Genomic DNA, 20,592 nt, shown 5'->3' with positions numbered 1-20,592 from the left:
AGAGGGCCCCAACTGTACGAGTTTCCATGCGCTTCAGCCAGAAGATTTATTTCCAATTTGTTATTCATAAGGGAAGAGCGAGAGATTGGGATGGGGTCCTTTGAAGTGGAAAACAAAGTCTTCTATTCAGCCTTCAGCTTAATAGAATACACATGACACAGGCTTGGCATGGCGGCCTGCTTTCATGTAATGTGCTCCTTGTCATTTTGCTTTCCTAAGCTGTGAATAGTAGTGGGAATGGGTATTGCCCTGGAAAAGTCTCGTTATCTCCTGCTGCCTTCTGCAGGAGGAGCACAGCGTAAGCAGGTAGGAGCCATTTGGTGGTGGTGGTGGGGAAGCCAGGCTGATGCAATTGTTGCAGTCGTGTTGCTCGTAATTCCCGGTTTATGTTTTATATTGAAAGAGCATGTGTAGGAAAAGCAGCATAATTGCAGGGCTTCTGCAGGCATTATGTGGACACTTCTGCCCTGTTTGGAGGCCCCAAGAAGGGAGCAGTGACCCGTGGGCTCTAAGCCTGCCTCTGACACCCATCTTCTGCGTGACCTGAGCTTTCGCCATTATCCCCCTGACTGGAAGTGACTGAGGGAAGGCTCTTCTGAATTTGTGCACATGGAGGATGGCGGAGCGTGATCTAGGCACTGTATCACTGCAAATAACCAGCGATTCTGTCCAAAGTCGATGTTTTAGGGATATGTGTATAAACCCAGTATTGCAAGAATGCGGCCCCAGTTGTTACCTCTGTTATTAGTGGTGTTATTACCTCTATCTACAAGCCTCTAATAGCTTCTGTGCTTTGCCCTGTGTTAATAGTATTAAAACCATGCTCAGTGCAGCACAAAAGCGAGTGTTTTTGAAGAACTTACAAGCCCAACTTACCACAAAGCCCTGTCAATTAGTGGGTCCATGGGCTATGAGAGAAAACATGTGTGACCTTCAGCACATCATCTTGGCCCGCAGCGTGAGTGTGGTTAGAAAGAATTTGGGCCAGAGTCCTGCCGGTCCTCTTGGCCCTGTGACACTTTCTCCTCTCGGCTTCCTCCGGGATAATGTCTTCACGCCCTGCTTCTTTCTTGCTCTTCTGCATGTTCAGGTTTGGAGCTCTGGGTGAATCACCGAAATCAGAGATGGAAAGAAATGCATGAAGTAATCTCATCCTGCCCTTGCCAAAGCAGGATTATTCCCCACAGTACAGTCTTCAGTGCCTTCTCCAGTCTATTTTTAAATGACTCAAAGGAGAGGGCTTTCCTCTCCTCCCTGGGGAGGCTGGCTCCGCTGTTCAGTAGACCTCACTGTTGGGGAATTTTCTTCCTGTTCTCCAGCCTCAATTCTCCTTTTCCCTAATTTAATTGAACTGTTCCTGGCTCCACCCTTCTAAACAATTTTCCATATTGCATGACTGTTGCAAATACCTGTTGTCAATTTGCAGGCATAATGGATGGGAATTCATTACCGTTTGTCTTGCTTGGCAGAGGCTCTTTGTGCAGAACTGTACTGGGAAGCCAGGCTTTATCAGCAACTAGATTTCAGAGCTACATGCCAACAAATAAGAGTGACCTTTTCCTACTTCTTTGGACAATGCCATTATCATAAAACCCCAGCATGACTGAGAATTGGCTGGGCTTCTGGCAAAGCCATGAATGTCTGTATTAATGTGCTGGTTTTCCTCATAGTCCTCCAGCAATCTTCCACAGTGCTTTTTGCATGACAGAAGTTACTGTTCTGAGTTCTCGAGTTTAGCTGTAGATGTATACACATTTGGAGAACGCTTAATTTAAAAATACAGTAATTCTGGTTTTCTCAAGTGGCTCCAGCAGTTAAAGTTCTAAACCCTGACTTTCAATTTGAGATTTCTTAAGCACCTGAAGTGTTTTGAAAATGGGTTTTGAAGGTGGGATTTATACTTAGACAATACCTAGGTGCTTTGGAGTGTAGCACCCTTTGTCTTAGGGGGCGTGTGTCCTTCATCCAGCAGGACCGACTCGCAAGAAAACTCTTGTCTCCAAAGAGTGTAAGTTATTCCAGAAAAGCATCTTACAAGTTTGAAGAATTATGAATCCCTATTTATTTATTTATAAGATGAAAATCAGTTTCTGCTGTGGGTGACAGCAGAATAGAAGCCCATGCTGAAAACACCAGGAAAAGAATGGCTAGCATTAAAGAGATTGAAATCCCTTTAGTGCTTTCGTACAGCAGAGCTGCAGCTATTTAGCTGTGGCAGGATACCAAACAACATTGTGGCTGGCCATTGTTGCTTGAACAGTTTGATTTTTAAAACATTCAACTGAAATATAACCAGCAGCCAAGTTGGAAGAAGCGAGTTGCAAGGACAACGTGTTAAATGAAGAGTCAGCAAATGAGGGAAAGGAGTTCTTGTGCCCTGGTGGAAAGTGGCTGTATTGCAGACTGGGAGCCCGAGAGCAGTATCTCAGCTTAGCACAGCTATCAAGTTGCTTTCAAGAAAATTTTATGGTATAGAAGTAATATGGCTTTAAAAAGAATGAGATACTGCCACAGCTATAAAATAAAATTACTGATTTCTCTGTGGTAGCCGTGAGAAGGGCCATGGATCCCATCCCTTTTTGCTCAGCACTGGTCCTCACATCATAAACCAGAAAATTCTCCTCCAGAGAACTTCCAGTGTTAAGCATTTCAGGAGATGGGGAAGGGGTGATGGAGTGGGTTGGAGGAGGAAAGAGCAAAGTGACCGTAGCTGGCATAATAAAAACCATCCCAGCACACATTGGCCTTTGTTGCTGATACTGATCTGACTCATCAAATTGTTTGACATGATTCTTGATATGTGTTTTTTAAAAGGCACCATTCTTGTTGGTGGTTTTAAATGGGCATGTTTAAATGATGCTGTGAGTTAAATGGATTGGAGCATGGTGTGTGGGAGCAGTGGAGAGGAGAAGGGTGTGTGGTCCCTAATGACGCCAAGTGGAAAACAGAGACACACCTGCTTTGGGATATAATGGAAGTGATAAGAGTAATTTCTTAACGATGGGGGTTTTTTAGGAGTGCGAGGGGAAGGGTTGGTTTAAGAAATGTAGGGGAGCAAACAGGACTTGTGTCTCACTGCGCTGGGGACTGTTCATTTTAAATGGGAGTGTTTGGTACATCTGGGCTGAACTGACACTGGTTCTTGCATGCTGCCTCCCCGCTCAGTGTTTTGCTTTGCACTGTTTTATCTGCCAAAAAGAAAATAAATTCACAAAATATTTGCAAAGTTGCATGGCCACAGGCTTAAATACATACATATGAAATCCCTGAAAGCAATTTGCTTCAAGCCCTCCTTAGTTCCAGACATCTTTCTGACTCCATCTGCTCGTTGAAGTACACAAGTTCCTTGGGAAAAATCACTTATTACATCACTGAAAAATGCCACGAAAATAGCTTTTCACTTAAGTTCCCATCCTTGCAGTTAACTCACATGGGGATCAGATAGATTCAAACATTTAATAACTTTTTATTTTCCTTTCTCTTTAAACACAGGATCTCTGGTCATGGAAGCAGGGTCACGTGGTGGATTCTTGGCAGTCAGCAGTCTGTGGAGCTTTTGCAGGTGCAAAGGATTATATGTTATACTGGGAAAGACTAAAGAAGAAAGGGAAAAATGTGCAAATCTATTAAGTATAGCAGAACAACATTCCTTTGTAATTCAAGTTTGTTTAGAAGAAAACGGATCCAGTTGTTGTCTGGAAATAGGAAAGTCAGCAAAGGAAAGAGAAGGGGAAAAAAAAAAAGACTCAAACAGGGTGTCTGTTTGAAAGACAACCAATTTGTTTTTGACAAATTTCTGTTATTTAAAAACCAGGGGCCTGTCAGTCAGGCTTTGCGATTATTTCAAAGTTGATTTGTAAAATCCTCATCCAGGAGAAACTTTGCTTGGGTGGGGGTTTGTGCAGCTGTCTGCTCTGAGCACTTCCCCAGGGGTTGAAGTGATTGCAGCAAGAGGCCATGATTCACCATTCATGTGACAGCTCTGACAGCCATGTAGATTAACTAGAGTCAGGAGAGCAGAGGCTAGCACTGCACAGCCTGGAGGCAAAAGCCTTCCGCAGCAAAAAAAAAAAACCAAGGACGAAACATCTGGGCAATCTCCAGACACTAGAACAAGAATAAAGAGTGGCAGAATACAATACTGCACTATTTATTACCAAACAAGCCAGAAGTTAATTGAATTCTTCAGTAGGCTTCTTGCTTGATTTTAGCCTACTGTAGTTGTTTCAAAAAAAACAAAAAAGAGAGAAAAAAATCAATTAATGACTCATCAGTATAGCTGACAAGTTTGAGGGAGGAGAGACTCAACTGTCTTAATAGAAAAAACAGATTAGTAGTTAAGAGATGGATAGCCAGAGCTTTTCCCCAAGGAGCTAAAACACATTTTGAGATTCCAAACCAGTAACAGAGTATGTGGAAAAAATAAATCCTGTTTAAAGAGAAATTATAGCATTTCTTGAAATAGAGATTATCAAAAGCAAAGCTTGTTCTTTGATGGCTTACAAAATCAGAGCTATTACATCGTATGTAATTTTTTTAAAATAAGCTCTGTTAGGGGAATTGAAGTATTAATAGCAGCAGAATTCCAGCAGGGACTGAGGCTTCATTTTGATGGGCGCTGTAACTGCGCGACTAAGAGAGGGTGCATGGCTGTAACGGCACACGGTTTAGTAGATTGGGCATGTGAGCTGTGAGGAAATGGTTTAGGTAGAATTGATTCCATTTGGGGACAGAGGGGATATTTTAGATGATCTCTTGTGGTCTTGTCCAGCTGTATTTTCTATGTTTATGTGATGGGAAGGGAGTTTTATTTTGCTTAAAATTTGGTCTGCTATTGGATTTTACACTGACTTCATCAAATCCGTGCAAACAAAATCAGAGCGATTGAAGCAGATCGTTCATTTTTGTTTTGAAACAAAACAAGCTATCAGGCTAAAAATGCTTTAAAATGCAATCTTAAGTCTGCAGGTGTGATAGGGGATCATTAATTTAGCTCTGTTGATTTCTTTACAGTCAGATTGATACAATAACTGTGTTCAGGCATGTTCAGAGAGCTGGAAAGGTTATCTGATTTACCCAAGGCCTTGCGGAGTAATTTCCTGAAGTCCAATTTGGTGCCTCAATTGGAAATTTAGCCCAGTGCCTCCATTTCCTCTTCTGTATGTCTTGATTCTGACCAGTTGTGCTTGGACGTGCTACTCTTTGATGGATGTGCGGTAGTGTCCGCTCGCTTTCTAGCAGAAACGTTGCAGAAGGAGCTTCCAGAGGCACAGTTGTGCATGAACGCTTCACTGCCCTTTGGCAGGCGCTGGGGAGACCTAACACTTCGTGCTGAAGGACACACCGTGTCCTCTGTGGAGCAGCACAGAGACTTCCACGTTCATGGTGGTAGTAGATGAGGTAGTTCAGCCTGGCTGTCTTCATAGGCTCTATTCCCCAACCATAAATCTTTGCAGAGCTGGAGTGCTATTTTGTAGATTGTGTTGTAATTGGTGGTGATATATATTCTGTGTAATCCTTCTAGCTTCACTCCCTCCAGCCTGGTTTTTCTTCTTCGTTCTTTCTTTCCCTATTCTTTCCTTTTCACCAGCAGTATTTTAACCTTTCTCTCTCATGTCTCCTTTGAGGCCTGCTTCAAAACTTATGAGGTTCAACCCTTTTTGGATCAGAACCTTCCATTTCCATCTCCATTGCCTCCCTCTGCAGACATATAACAGGCAGGCCCTGTATTGATCTAATCCGGTACTGCATCCATTCTGTTTCAGTGAAAAGATTTAGCCTTCTTGCTGAATGGAGGCAGTGGAAAAATAATTTCCTGCTTTCTGAAGAATGGATTCCACAGTTAAAAATTATTAACTACTTACATATAGCTTCAAACGAGGGAAGAAAAAACAGACCAAACTCTTTATCCCTTTCTTTCCACCCCAAAACAAAACAATCAAAACCTCAGCAGTACCCTGTGAATAAAATAAGATGGATGCGTGCATCCGAGTGATTTAAAATCATCATGTAATATAAACCTCAAAAGGAGAAGATTATCCAAAAAACAACCTTTAAACACAGAGATGCTGTCAAATGCCACCATGGTAGTAGTGGGATGGCGAAATCACACAGACATGCTTTTCTCCTGTGTTCTTTGCTTGAATTCAATACTTTCTAAAAATACGTTAGAGGTCCTGAGGGGCAGAGTAATAAGCTGAAACAAACTGAAAGAAAAGTCCTGTTTGGCTTCCCTTTATGGCGCGCACACACATATATGTGTGTGTCTGTGTGTGTTGGTTAGTTCCTAGCTAAATCATAACTGATTATTTGGCGAAGACAGAACAAAGAGCAACAATATATTGAATTCCATCCCCAGTGCCTGTGAAATGGCAGCGATTTCAGCCAAAGTGCTGTGAGAGGCCCGATTCTTCCTTGTTGAGCGCACATGTGTAGGATGTATGTACGCGATCCATGGGCTTTTTATAGAAACATAATAGGCATGAGCATAAATATCAGAGATTTGGAATCCTTTCTGTTTCATCTGTTAATAATTTAATCCCTGGAGGCCTTGTCCAGCTTTATCATAATTTCTGGTGCCTTAACTAGAGGAGATGTTTGGAGCAGTCGGGGAGTGAGAGAAGGTGATATCTGAGCAGTCAGTGGGGAGGAACCCAAGGGTAGATATACATGGTATTTTAAGCCCGAGGTTGCATTTGAACCAAACCTTTCCTCATGCCTGAGCTGTTTGGACACCAGCCCAGATTTGGGCACAGGCTTTGGCAGGCTGGAGGCAGAGGAGGGAAGCATGTCCCCATGCTGCGGGCAGTCCAGGCATGTCCCCATGCTGCGGCAGGCCAGGCATGATTGTGGTTGCACGCCAAGCCAGAGTCTTCTCTGGGCTTAGGCTGCCTGGCTGGACCACTGCATCCCAGCCCTGCACCGTACTAGAAGAGCCTCTGGGTGGTTTTCGTATGCCCTCCATGGAATTGGGCCAGTGGCAAGGAAATCCTGCCATTGGGCATTGGCTGTTGGGAAAGCAAAGTCCTGCCCTGGAGCAGTGAGGCAGCTCCAGCTTGTCGAAGAACCTGAACGTCCATTTAATGTGATTGAAAATTGCCTCTGTTAAAGACGCCTTCTTTCTCCCGACTGTAAAAAAATTGTGGCTTAACATTAATAATTAATGCTCTGTGGTGACAAAGTCACCGAGAATGGAGGTGCAAGCCTAGTGAATAATAAAGCACTAACGAGAGCTTTTTGCACATTAACAGGGAAGACTTCCCATCACTTTTGTTTTGATCTAATCGGCTCTGACAAGATTACACACTGTGTCTAAAAGCCTCTTTAACTCTATAGCTCTGAATAAATTTTTGAATAGTTCTCAAGATTTCCCTGCAGTGTCTGCTTGGACCATGCTTCTAACCCTGAATTGGTTATATCGCTGGAGGAGCAGTGCTTTGCCTCATGGTATTTCTGCTGAAATCCAAAGAGGTTCTTGGGTTGCTTTGCTCTACCATTGGCAGGTGTTGTTCCCACAGTGATAAAGGACCAGAATAAACTTCCTCTTAAAAAAATTTAACGTAATACCAATAAAATAAAAGTTCAAATAAGAACTGATTGATTAAAGAGTTCTGAAAAAGACCGTTTATGAACTTGGAAATCAGTCAGTGTAAGAGGATGCGATGAGGTTTAGTATTGGACCTGTGCGACTCAGTTTTTCAACCCGGGTTTGGGATTTAATCCTGAATCGGTCCTGGGTAACCTTCAGATGTCAGTACAGAAAATAGTAATGAGGACAGGCAATAATACAGCTCAACCTGCATTTTTTTCTTTTCCTAAGGTGGGCTAATTCAAACAAGGACATTAGTCAAGCACAAGTTCCTCTCTCTTGAAACGAGCTTGACCTACCGAACTGGGCTGGTGTTGCAGAAAAGAGTGCCAGGGGTCTGGCCGGATGACAGAAACACAGAATCAGGAGGAGCCCCTGTGATGGCCAGAAGGGTTCCTTTGACCCTTTAGAAAGGGTGAGGAGAAGTTAAAATGGTACCGAAAAAAAAGATACGGGGACTGAAGAAGAACTTGTCTTCCTCCCTTCATAGGATCTTATTTGAGGAGTGCATCAAAGAACCCGTGAAACATTTTCCTGTAGCAGCAGCAGCAGCAAATTCTGCAGGCAGCCACCTTACTGCGAGGACCTAGGGTTATGTATTGTACTCAGGTGAAGTATTTCACTCTGTTCCGATGCTTCTCAATTTTCATTTGCATATGACAGCTAAAAAGGATAGGAAATGCCAGCAGGAACCTAGGGGAATATCTTAAGTCTTCAAGACTTTTTGTTCTTATTGCCAAATAAAGGTAAAGCATTCTCTGCAGATGTCTGTCACTAGCGCTTCCATCAAGAACTGGTCACTGGGAAAGTGTGAGTAGCAGAGGGATTTTCTGTTTAACACCCTGATTTTGGTAAAGTTTAGCTGCTCAGCTGACGTGTGAATATACAGTGTCCATTGTAACTTCTTGGGAGACAGGTGATGAATTTTCCACTACAGCATGAAGTTTTATTTTCCCAATAGAGGACTTTGTCGCTCTGCTAGAAGTATTAACAAGCCAAGAGCCTTCTCACATGTGAAAATCCATCTTTATGTCTACTTGCTGAGCCCAAGTCATCGCCAGATCCTTCTAGGGCAAGGGAGAAGGGAGCCTTCTCCAGGAGCGAGTTGGTGAGTCTGTCTGTCTGGGTGCAGACTGCCTGCAAAGGTGCCTTTTTCTCTGTCAGCTCTGCAGAGAAGCTGGAATGATTAGGAGTGTTAACGCTGGATGTGTCTGGGCCTTTCTTGCCCACCTGACACTTTGATACTTGCTTTTCCTGGTTGCTGACTAGTTGGGCAGACTCCAGGCTTATGTGGCAGCTCTTGGAGAATTCAGTGACAGCAGGAATAGACTAAAGGAGTGATTTAAAGATCTGTTGGGCCTTACTGTGTACTAGACAGTGTAGTGCACAGCCCTCCTATTTTGAAGGAGTAGACTCTGGCTGTACTAGTTTGTATCTGTTGTATTAATCTGATGATTGGAAACAGTCATGTTTTAAGTTCCTGTACCCAGCTAGAGTAGGTGGGACTGAGCAGTACCTCGCTAGCGCTGTAGCCTGTTCTTGGATACCTGTGTACTAATGTTGAAGAGGTCACTCTAAAATTACCTTGGACGTTTAGGGTTAAGGCTGGGGGAAATTCATTTTGTCAGACTCACTGCCTTCAATAAAATGCAGTTCCCAACAAATGCTAGCTTTAATCTTGTGTTTTTGTAAAGCATACACAAACTTGCATTTAATTTAGCCGCTATCCTGCTGCTTGTTGTGCTTATGAAGCATTTTATTGTTGCTGTTGTCATTCTGAATTGATTGGTAAATCTGTACCAAATACTTCCCAGTGGATGGAAAAAGAAACATTGAGATGTTAATAACAAAAGAGCCTGAAAGATCCAGATGTTAGCTGGGGAAAAAATGAAAACCAATCAGCCTTGATTAAACTTTTCAGATAAGAATTTGGGAACATCATATCAGGATAAATTGTGTTTGTTCTAATCGCTCTATCAGCCAAGGTTGAAGCTTCTGCCAATAAGAAACCGTTAGAAACAAATGCATAAAAAATTACCAGGATGTGATACGGGAATTAAATTAGTCTGATTAAAGTGTTACTGTCAACTCTATAGCTGAGTGATGCATTGAGATTTTTTGCTTGATGCAGGCCTGACAGCCATGTGGTTCACTGTTTAATTTTATCTTGGTCTGTGGGCAAAGGAAGGGCTTCGACATCCAGACTTGTAAAGCCACTATTTTCCATGGAGATTATTTTTACTGTTCTAAAAATACATGGTTGAGTACCAAAGTTTCTATCCAGACCATTCTCTCAAAGCCTTTGGGTCACTTACTCAAAAACTGGCTCACAATAAAAAGATTTTTGACCTTAAAGAAGGTCCAAGAATGGGCTGGACTTTAGTTTAACTTGGTCATAGTTTCTGCTTTGGCTTCTTGAACACAACCCATTTTTCTGCTTTTTAGTGAGGTATCACTGCTAGAAAGCTTCCGGCAGAGTGAACCAGATGGGCCGACCTTACGTGAGCAGTAGCTGCTCCTAAACCCGGTGTTTTGGGCTGTTCGCTAACTCAGCTTGCCTGCTATTCTTGTTTGATATCCAGGGGACTGCACATGTGCCTTACTGCATCTCCTGAACTGTCATGGGACATTCCTTAATTAACTGTAAGAAGTCAATGTAGGGTGCCAGCTGGCCCAACCTCCTTTCTGACATAAAGTAGGGTTTTAATATGTTAAAGCTAAGGTGGTTGAGAGAAGAGAGATGCAGGTAAAAACACAAGCTGGTGGGGAAGATGGATTTTTTTCATTACTTTACAGATTTTAGAAGAAATGCTTTTCCTCTCCCATCCCAAGAAAAGAGAGATCAATTTTTCTACATTCCATAAAACTTGGAACAGAAAATAGATTATTTTTAGCTTATTCCCTGGGTACTGTGTAGGCTTCAGTCTTTGGAGTCACTTTGTTCCCTGCTGTAGCAGATACAGGATTTATACAAGTTCCAGAGAAAAAAACAAGAGGAAGAAGAATGAGAGATTTCAGAACAAGTCTCTCTCTCTTTTCTTCCCCCCTTTCTTCTCCGTTCTTTCTTCACTTACTGCTGGGCTGCTTCTGCATTTTAAAAGTTTCCTTCATTTTGGCTTTTCCTCAGCATGAATTACTTGCTTGAAATATTGTGAACTGAGGAGGGAGAGAGAGATTAGAGTTAATTTTAGGATGGGGAAATAAGGCAAAGGGAATAAGATCCTGGGAGAAAAAGCAGCAAGGCTGGTCCCTAGATAGCACAGGAGGCCAGGCTGTAGCCACAGGGTTAAAATATGGAGACAGACACACACCCATTTGTGGGTGAGACATGCAGATGGATAAGCTGAAGATTTCTGGCTTTCAGGAGGAAAGCCACAGCTGAGCTGGCTGTTCCAAGTGAAAGTAATGAGCTCCAAGGGTGAAGTTTGGGAGTGATTAGAGAGAATAAAAATACCCGTGAGGGGAAGATGGCACTTGTGGCAGCAGATTTCTGACAATTTCCAAAGACCCTTGGGCAGCTTCACATTGTTGTTTTCCAAAATGGAGCTGATTTCATTCGTTGGAGAAGAGCTCCATCCCAAACACTGGCTTGTCTTTTTTCCTTGAAACAGAATCCCAGGTCTAACAGTTGAAGTCCGGATCCAGTCTGTCTGTATCTTGTGGATAGCTTTGCCCCTGAAGCATGTGTGTTTCAGATGCAGAGCATCTTCCTTCTCTTTCTATCTTTCTAGCATTTGAATGGTCAGACTTCAATTTTCAAGGCAGAGCACAGTGTGATGAGCTTATTTTCTGATCTCTGCAAATGAATAAGCAGGTTCTTCCTTTCAGACTTGTCTGTAGGTGTCGGAAGTGGAATCCATTATCCTAACGACCTTCATATGTTCACATATGTAGAGAGTCCAAAATAAAAGGACAGTAATCTCAATGGGGTGTTTGGATTTACAGTTAACTAATATAGAGCTGTTTTCCTTAAGTCAACACACAGGAATAAAACACTCTGTGTACAGACCTTCAACAAACGTACCTGGACTCTGACGTGAGGAAACATGCTGTAGGCATTAATAATGGAGCAGTGTTGACCACAGTCATGGGAATTATAGGCAGTGTGGCATTCATATTCAACCAACAATGTCTCACTTGTGTTTGGTATTTTAATTTGCTCAGGTGGATTTGCAGCTGCAGTCACCACACCTCTCGATGTAGCGAAGACGAGAATTATGTTGGCAAAGGTAAGAGCAAAGAAGGCCAGCAGACACACAGGTGAATGGCTTGGGTAGTTCCAGAGTTTCTCTATGGTCATTACAGAATGAAATCCAGCACCTATTAATAGTGATTTCTGCTCTTGTCCTCGAAGGCAGGATTAGATGTGAACAGGTACCGCATGCAGAACTAACTAAATTGTTGTGTTCCTTTCTGCGTATTGCTCTTCTGGTCCTTTCCCAAAAGAGCTGAGAAGGGCTTGTGCTAGACTTCCAGAGTCTCATGCAGTGTCTTTAGGAGAAAATCCTCGCAGAATCAGATGCCCAAAGTTAAACTTCCTATCAGGGATTTATTCCTCTGTTTTTTTGATAATGGTTGGGCTTGAGTGTGTGTGCATGTCTTTTCTGAGGAGGGCTTGGCACCGGATTTTCTGTCCTAAAATTTTAAGGCACAGAGATCATGATGGCTTACGTCTGCCAACCAGGGCAGAAGGAAGATTGCTTATAAGATCAGTAGGTTTAGTAAGTAGTTAAATTGCCAGTAAGTTCAGTGTTCCTGTCATCTTGCTGACCCCAGAGCAGAGCTAGGCAGCCACATAGCTAAAAGCCTTCGGCCTTTCCCTGCCCTGAAAAGAGCTGTTGTGTTGGCAAAGGTCAGGCATCCTGGAGTTTGTGTGGATGGGTTTTACCCTATTGCTCATGTCCCTCAGTATGGGGATGCTTCTTGTTGATGACATGCACCTCCCCAGACGAGTCACATCTGCGCTCACCATGTTGCTGTGTGGTGTATCTCTCATTGCTGGGTGTTGTACCTGTTGCAGCTTCTTTGCCTTTGGATAGTGTGGGTGATAAAACTGTAAGAAGTGGGTTTATTTCTGTCTGCCGCTGCGCTGAGCAACCAGGTCAGCGTTGGTAAGGGAATGATGGTGCTTTGGGATGTTCTGAGACCATTCAGACAGCATCTTTATATTAGTCATCTCTCTAACTAGATCACACATGTAATTTAATTGTCTGTAGTCCTGCTGTTTGTCCTCTGTTTTGCTCTCAAGGCAATTTTCACATGCAAAACACTACTTGTGTTTTTTAAGTAAACCTCAAGGAAATCCTCTTGCAGTGAGCAGCAAAGTCGCTTGTTGGTGCTTTGAGAGTGTGTTTTTATCAAATCTTTACTCCAGTGTCAGCTGCTGGACGTAGAGCTGAGTGTAGCGCAGAAAGGACTGGATACCCAGTTCTGAACTAACCAGCTCTGTGACCTTGAAGTGATCATTTTGTTCTTCTGCGCCTCGGTTTCCCTTTCTGCCCTTTGCCTTATTCCTGGAATCAAGGAGCTTTTGCCTGTGCCTGGGGTAAGGAGGTCGTTAGGATGTCTGTAACTGCTGTAAAGTAGCACTAACCAGCGACAGGGAGCTCAGTAAATAACTAAACCTCTCTGCCAACAATTTCCAATCTCTCTTTTTCTGTGGTGCAGGCTGGTTCCAGCAATGCTAGCGGGAATGTTCTGGCTGCCCTCGGTGGCATCTGGAGGACACAAGGCCTTTCAGGGTAAGGACATGCTGCAAAGCACATTTCGTGTGTTGTTTCTTTGTGTTGGGGGCGGGAGAGGATGGGATGGGCTGCTTATATTTAAGTCCTGTGATACAGAAAAGACTTTTAATTGCTGTACCCATGGTAGCTAGGAACAAGAAGGTCTCTCCAGAGAGGTCTAGTGTCCTCGCCTTAGCACTGGCTGTGAGCAATGTCCAGGGAAGAGCACAGAAACGGGGCATTATTGGGGATTTATCCATGGTACAATCTTTAAGCTTAGCTCCAGGCTTTGGAGGCGAGGGTGGCTTTGTGTTTAATGGACTTTTCTCCATGAATGTGTGCATTTGTGTTTTGTATCCATTTAAACTTTGGGCATGCACAACGTCTTGTGACAGTGAGTGCCACAGATTGATCGTGAGGTGTGTGAATCACACCACCTGAGACGTCAGGGAAGGCCAACATAGGAGCCACATGTCCCTTATGGACAGTCTTCTCCTCCTCCTGGCAATTTCCTACCGATTTGAAAACACCGGCAAGGTTCTCCTCTGTTCCTTCATATTCGCTGTTCTTACTGTGAAGGGTGATGGGAGCACGCGATGCCGGTGTGGTGCCGGCGGTAGGGACAAGCTGAAGCAGAAGGAAGGGAGCCATGTGCACTCTGACTTGTCCTTTGAGCCTCCCGTCAGGTCTGGGCTTGAGCACGTGCCCACTTGGATTTCTCCAACAAGGCACTTGTTGCAAAAATATAAGTTTTCTGAGACAGGCTTGAGTGCAAAGAGTACGTCTGAGCAGCCACATAGCAGCTCTCTGGCTGCTTTCCTCCTGTGACCGGGGTGTAGACATGTTCTGGGCTTTCTGCTGACTGGTGGGGGAAGTCTGGGGTGATGTTGATCCAGTCTCTTGGCTGCCTTGCTTTACCTGTTCCTGAGACAGAGAATTGCTCTTCGTTGGAGCGGTGTTGTGAACAAAAAGTCCTCTGCTAGCATTGGTAGAACGTTTTGAGGTGTTATGGGCTTATAAATTATTATTGATTTTTACAGACACCTGCTTCATTTATGCCACCTTGCCCTCTTTGAGTGCGTGACTCATAACAGTTATTGGCCATTTGTAGTGAATATACGTCTTAAACAACTCCTCCGGTCCATGAGCCTGTGCTTCCTTTAGTAGGGTTTGTGTCCCACCTGCCTTTGGCCTGGAAGAGAAACAAAGGGTTTTTTAATGCTTTATTTGGGGCTTTTCACTGTAATTTCTCATAGGTTTTTAATCCGCTTGATGTGGCCCATACTTTCAGGGTGGTGTTTTAACATTTGTAAACTGTTGCTCGAAGCAGCATGCACATCGCAGCTTTGCGGGAGATAGTTTTCCCTTAACATCTGATCTCTGCTCGCACAACTAATAAAAGTTCAATCCCCTTTCTACACATGTGGGAAATAATTCAAAACAAATTGCAGGAAGTTCCTGAACACCGATTCCAGGAAGACGTCCAGCTGTGCCCCCCGGCAGCGCTCAGAGATGGGTTGTCTCAGGTTTGCACTTTGAGGTGACGAGGTGATGTGGGGGTAGATGAGTTTTGGGTGGTGGACCCTAGAGCATGTTTTGAAATTGACTGGGAGAAGTGAGGCCACGTCCGCTGCTGATGGCAGTTGAACCCTGAAGGGTGTGAAGAGGCATGGATTTGGCTGGGGAAACCTCCCCCTTTCCCCAGCCAACAGCAGAAAATAAAAATGTATGTTTGTGTTCTTTTCAGGGTGTTTCAGCAGTGCCCTTTTCTAAACAACCCAAAATTAAACTCTGCCTAAAGATAGTACCCGTGGACTAGGACCAAAGGGAACACAATTCAATTGAAATCAAAACAATAAGCGATCTGGAGAAAAAGTAACATGTAAAGGAGGCCAAGCTGCGTCAGCTGCAAGGAAAAGGAAGAAAGTCTTGGGAAAAATAAACTCAGAGGCTGCCATGCCTGCTGCCAATTATAAATCTATTAATCAAAAACAATAAAAATGTCGGGCTTTTTTGGCCAGTTGCAACATGAAATGATTTATGGCTCCTCTAATAAATCTCGTAGTTGAAGAGGAGGAATTCTGAGGGCAGAAAGACGCATTGCTTATTGCCACCTTATTAAAACCAGAGCGCAGGGCTCAGCTTCCTGGTCTGCACCTAGTAAATCCCTCTCCTTCACGCCAAGAAATTTCACATCCCTTTCTGTCCGGGGAGAGCCAGGCCTGCAGCGGAAGGTAGGACAGGGATGGGGTGAGCGGATCTGCGTGCCTCTTCGCTCCTGCCAACAGGGTAGACGAGCCGTTCACATGAAGGCAGGTTTACATCTTGTCCGACTGCTTTTCACGCAAGGAGGTGGTGGCATTTGAAAGCTGTGGATGAAACTTCGCAACTCCCTGGTGAGAAAGACGAGGGTTATTTGACTGATAAATTTGGTGAGGTGGCTTGTCCCAGCTTGTGGGTAGATGGGGACAGAGCTGGCAGTTTGCACCAGCCGAGCTTCCCGGTCGGAGTGGACATGGCACGGCGGGCACGAACCACACCGCTCTCCGGAGCCGGATCTCGCCAGTGCGAGTGGCAAAAGCAGCTCCGGTGCCCAGGGCTTGCGGCTTTGCAAAACACAAGCTGCCCATGGGAGTGAGCTCAGTGCAAAGCTGTGGTCAGATAAAAGTGATGTTTTTTCTTAGCATGGCCACCTCTTTGGTCCCGAACGTAATACGGAGGTTTTGTGGCCGAGCACGCAGCACCTCGTTCAGCGCTGGCCCCTCCATCCTGTGGCTAGGCCCTGCAGTGCCTTTTCCAAAAGGTAGCTTCAGGGGTCCTGGTTAATCTCTGTTGAGAAAGAATTTGCTTTGGGTTGCCGAGTTGTGGCCCAAAAATGTCACCTTTGCTGCTGGAACCATGGGAGTAGGTGTATTGCTGGGCTGGGAACCCTGAAACGAAGAGCCGCACCCCGGAGGGCATGCACGCTGTGGGGGGGCACACGGTGTGGGTTTAACACCTGCAGCCAGGCCTCACCCTGGGCTTTAAGTGTGATTCCCGGATTTGTGACCCCTGCCGAGCCGTTCCTCGCACGGCTGGGGAGAGTGCGATGTGTCTGTACCTGAAGGCCTGCGTTTGGTCTTTCCCAGTCGCTGACATGCTGTGCATTTATTGCAGCTGTCGGTGGTGAGAAGGCGGGGGTGAAGCCCTCCAGCCCTTGGTGCTGGATCCGAGCAGTAACTGGGAGAGTTGCTTAAGCGAAAGGGAAAACCCAGGCAGGGAGAGAGGAGTGGCGGGGTGCCAGGTGAAATCTGTACAAACAGATAGCAAATACAAACAGACAGCAGACCTGTGCCCACCGGCGTGGATTGGAGAGGCCATGGGTGGTAGGTGGGAAAGGGAAGCTGGGGAGAGCAGGGCCAGGATTCTTGGAAGTGATGGTTAGTAATAGAGGTTGCCAGGGATGCAGCTTCTGGGTAACTCAGTTATCTGCCCTTGTTTGTGTAATAGCTGTGTCTTGAGTGGGCTGTTCCGTAAATGAATGTCTGCCACTGCTCCTGTAATGAGGGCTGCCTAATTCGGCAGGAGAAGGATGGTGCGAGCGATGCTGCACCATAGGATTTACTCTATCAGCGCGCTGTCCATACATGCCTTGTACAAATTACTCTGTTTTAAAGCTGTCATTATGGTAATAGACCCAATTGCTGTCTAGTAAAGCCATAAAATGTTTCCATCTGCCTGTGTGCTCCAGGCTCCTTAGCAAAGCTCATTACAACGAAAACCAGAGTTACTGCAGCCAGAGGTTTCCCCAGCGCAGCGTGAGTAGCCGGGCGCAGGCAGGGAGCAGAGAGCTCCTGAGCAGCCCTGGGAGCGGTGCATCTCCCACGCAGCCCGGACTCACCAGGAATTACACCTTGTCCCACCGTGGACACACTCCTAGCAGGACCATGCAGCGTGCGGAAAAATCCGAGGATAGCGTCCCCGTGGAGCTCAGCCAGAGCGTGCTGCGAAGGGCTCCCGCCGTGCAGGCGATCGATCGGCGGGGGGATGCCAAACAGATTCGAGCCTAATGTTTAATCCTTGCTTGCAACAAAGGAAGCCTGTAATCCTCTGGGAGGATACGCTGGCCTATCCTGATGTTGTTAAACCAACTGTAAGCTTAGATGTGTCGAGCAATTGGCTTTGCATGAGTTTCCTGTTGACTTCCAAGAACTATTAGGATCAGGCACCTAAAAACCGTGGCGGCTGAACACGCAGCCGTTCCTGCTCCCTCCCTGCTGGCCCCCGTTGGGTGTCATTGGGACTGAGCCGCCGCGGTGAGCAGGGCTGTCTCTGCGGTGGGGGAGCTCCGGGCAGAGAGAGGGGGTCCCTCTGCCGAGGCTGGATGGGGGCAGTGGAGGATGGGACACTTCCCATCTGTCTGTGGCCTTTTGTGGCGATGTGTCTGAGCTCCTCTTTCTGCAGCGTGGCCTGTAGCCTCCTGCACCTTTGCTTCCGCACCTGCGGAGTGTGGAGAGGGGTTAAAAATCACACGGCTGGGGAGTACTCTGTTAGGGAAGCCCAGACAGGTTCCTTCAGTGAGCAGCGGGGTGGGATTTAAGAAACTAGCAAGAGAGAATTTTTCTTGGCTCCGTTTCCCAAAGCCCCTGCAGCCAGCCGTGCAGCATCCGCTCCTCACTCATCCTCTGAAATCCCCTTTCCTTCGCCTTCAGCTTGTTCGCAGGTGTTGTCCCACGGATGGCAGCCATCAGCCTGGGAGGCTTCATCTTCCTGGGGACATATGAGAAGACTCGCCAGCTGCTGCTCTGACCCAGCCCGGCCGGTCCTGCCGGTGGCCGCCGAAGAGCTGGAGAAGCCGCCGAGGTGGAGGAGGAGTCCGCCCGCGAACGCAGCCTTCCTCCTGCCGCCCCTTCGCCGTGCCGCAGCAGCTATTCAGCAGGCTGAGCGCCGCGTCCACTGTTAAAGAAAAGTAAATCCTCCAATAATCCAATTTCCCAAACATGAAATTTTCCTGCATGGAAAGTGAGTGAGGTCATTGTGAGAGTCGTGCCAAAAAAGTAATATTTGGGGGGTAAACAGCTAATTACGGTGGCTGAGGAAGGTGTTATTAGAACTCCTGCAGGGGAAGTGTTTTGCAAACCTCCAGGTCGTGGGCTGAGCAGGGAGGCTGAAATAAAGCGAGTTTTCATAATTCAGTGGCACCTGCCTCATAACATGGGGAGGGTTTTTCTGGTCGGGGAAGGGGCCGATAGAGTTACAGCCTGTTGCCCTCCAACAGCACTGAAAGTATTCCAGGTTGGGAGAGCTCTTTGTAAAAGACAATAATCCATTTGTTTCTGATTTCAGCCGTATTTGTGAAAGTTTATATTCCTGTTTATACCTACAGGTGCTCAGCAAGCATTCCTGTGTGGTAGCCAGTGCAGCTTTATTAATTAGACTCACATTTCTCCAGTAAAAGCATGGGCTTGTATTATTTTACAGCTGTGCCTTGTGCAAAGACATGCGGCTCTGCCTTCTTTTGGTCTTCCTCCCTCGGCAGCTGAAGGAGCAGGAGGTTGGAAATGCTGAAGCCCAGGGGGGAGGCCGGGAAGGCAAGGCAGGGAGAGCGCGCAAGTTCTCCTGCCGATGCACAGATGGATCCTGAGGGTTCTCAGGGGACTGCTGGCAGGCAGAGCAAACCTCTGCTCTTGGTCTCATGTTAGGAAAGAGAAGCTGTAGTGGCCAAAATGGTGCAGGGACGAGCTCGGTGAAAAGGCCTTGCTGAAATTTCTCAATTCAAATTATCACCAGAGTCTGGAAGGGGGGAAACAGGCCAAGTTTACACCAGCAACTTGGCTCGGCGGTGCTTGGAAATGTTTTGACGTGGAGGGTGTTTGCGTGGGGACGCCTGGGCAGGCAAAGCCGAGCTGCTGCAGCGAGCGCCTTCGGCACGCACCGAAGACCCTCCCGCGGCTGCGGCAGCGCGGTGGGACAGGAGGGGCCGGCTCAGGCGGCGGCGGTTCGCACGTTTGCCCTGGGCTCAGCCATGATGCCTGGAGGCTGAGCGGCCCCTCGCTGGCGGACTCGCGCCGGGCATGAGGAGGTGGGTGCTGGCTGCCGCGGGGGTGAGCTGTGCCGGGTGCCGGACTCGATGCACCGTGAGTGCCCACGGTCGGGCTTGAGAGGGGCAGCAGAGCCCGGCTTGTGCGGCCATAGCGGCACCGAGGCCGTCGGCTTCAGCCTGGTGGCAGAGGCACTGCACGCGCGCGCCCGAGTTAACTGAAGTCGTGTTGCGATGACGTGCTCCCCTGGGGTGCTATAATTTAACATCGAGGGTGTTCTCCTCGTTAGGAAGGCGTACAGGTGCAGGGAGTCTGGGGCGAGGGAGAACAAATGCCAGACGGGGTTAGCGCATGAACGAACGGGGCGGGGGCACGTGCCAAGCCTGAGCCCCTGCCCAGAGAACAGGCTGCTGCTCGGGCGCAAACGTGGGCCAGGCTTACTAAGGCTGGATGTTTTATTACACTGTCATCCCATGACATAGTAATAAGAATTTTTTGAGGCCAAAACTTAGAAAATAATTGGCAAACAAGTAAAACATACAGAACAAAGGACATAATTCTTAAAAATAATCTTCAATTAAAATGGGGAATTTCAGCCAAGTCCCATATTGGCTGGTTAGTTCTACCAGTTTCCATGGCACAGGGTAGCTGTGCTTCCTGCCACTTTTAAGGTTGTCTCTTTTATGATGTTTATATATAGCAGAACCAATTTTAGGGACATTTGGGGTGGCGGAGATTTTATTAGTCTGTCTTAAAAGCTAACATATTTTCTATTAAAGCTCTTTAAACATGAGGAGAGGGTTAGCACTGCAGTTGGTGCATTTAATTACTCGAGCTGAAAATAATCATGCCTTGTAAGTTGTTGGGTCCAAATGCTGGATTGTTGTTTTTACTTAATATTTGCATAATCATTTTTTGTCATCACTGCTTTTATTTAAAAATGGGAGGGGAGAGCCGGACCTCAAGTGCTTCCTTCCCCTTCCCGTGTGCCGATGGACTGGCTCTGCACCCCTGACGCCGCAGAAAGGACAAGGTCACCCGGGAACGGCACCAGGCAAGTGAGAGCCCCGCCGGGCGGCCAGGGGCTGTGCTGCACACACTGATTTGTCTAATCCTGCTGAAAATGACACTGTTAGGCATGGGACTACGGGGGGGGGGGACCTAAAAATGTGTTTGTTTTTCCCCTACTGCCCGTTTGCCTTGACATTTTAGTGACATTTTATTTCAAGTTTACCCAAACTTGAAAAATTCATTTTATTCC

The 20,592-nt window shown here is 46.2% G+C and overlaps 1 protein-coding gene across 10 annotated transcripts in view; it reads left to right on the top strand.

Annotated features, from left to right (window-relative positions):
- The window catches only part of SLC25A26 (solute carrier family 25 member 26), an 88,745-nt gene extending 70,433 nt beyond the window's left edge, over positions 1 to 18,312 (top strand). For 4 of the 10 annotated variants that reach the window (XM_075158684.1, XM_075158683.1, XM_075158681.1 and 1 more), the window contains 5 exons: positions 3,493 to 3,562; positions 11,753 to 11,817; positions 13,256 to 13,329; positions 14,763 to 14,837; positions 18,003 to 18,312. In XM_075158684.1, coding sequence (XP_075014785.1) covers positions 3,493 to 3,562; positions 11,753 to 11,817; positions 13,256 to 13,329; positions 14,763 to 14,837; positions 18,003 to 18,099 — 381 coding nt within the window. In that variant the 3' untranslated portion in view covers positions 18,100 to 18,312. The other 6 variants (XM_075158689.1, XM_075158686.1, XM_075158685.1 and 3 more) reach the window with 4 other exon arrangements.
- Positions 18,313 to 20,592: the final 2,280 nt, after the last annotated feature.

This window comes from Calonectris borealis, chromosome 10 (genome assembly GCF_964195595.1).
Source record: "Calonectris borealis chromosome 10, bCalBor7.hap1.2, whole genome shotgun sequence".
NCBI classification, from domain to species: domain Eukaryota; kingdom Metazoa; phylum Chordata; class Aves; order Procellariiformes; family Procellariidae; genus Calonectris; species Calonectris borealis.
Note: the sequence above shows the minus strand (reverse complement) of the source record. Positions and strands in the feature narration are given on the sequence as shown.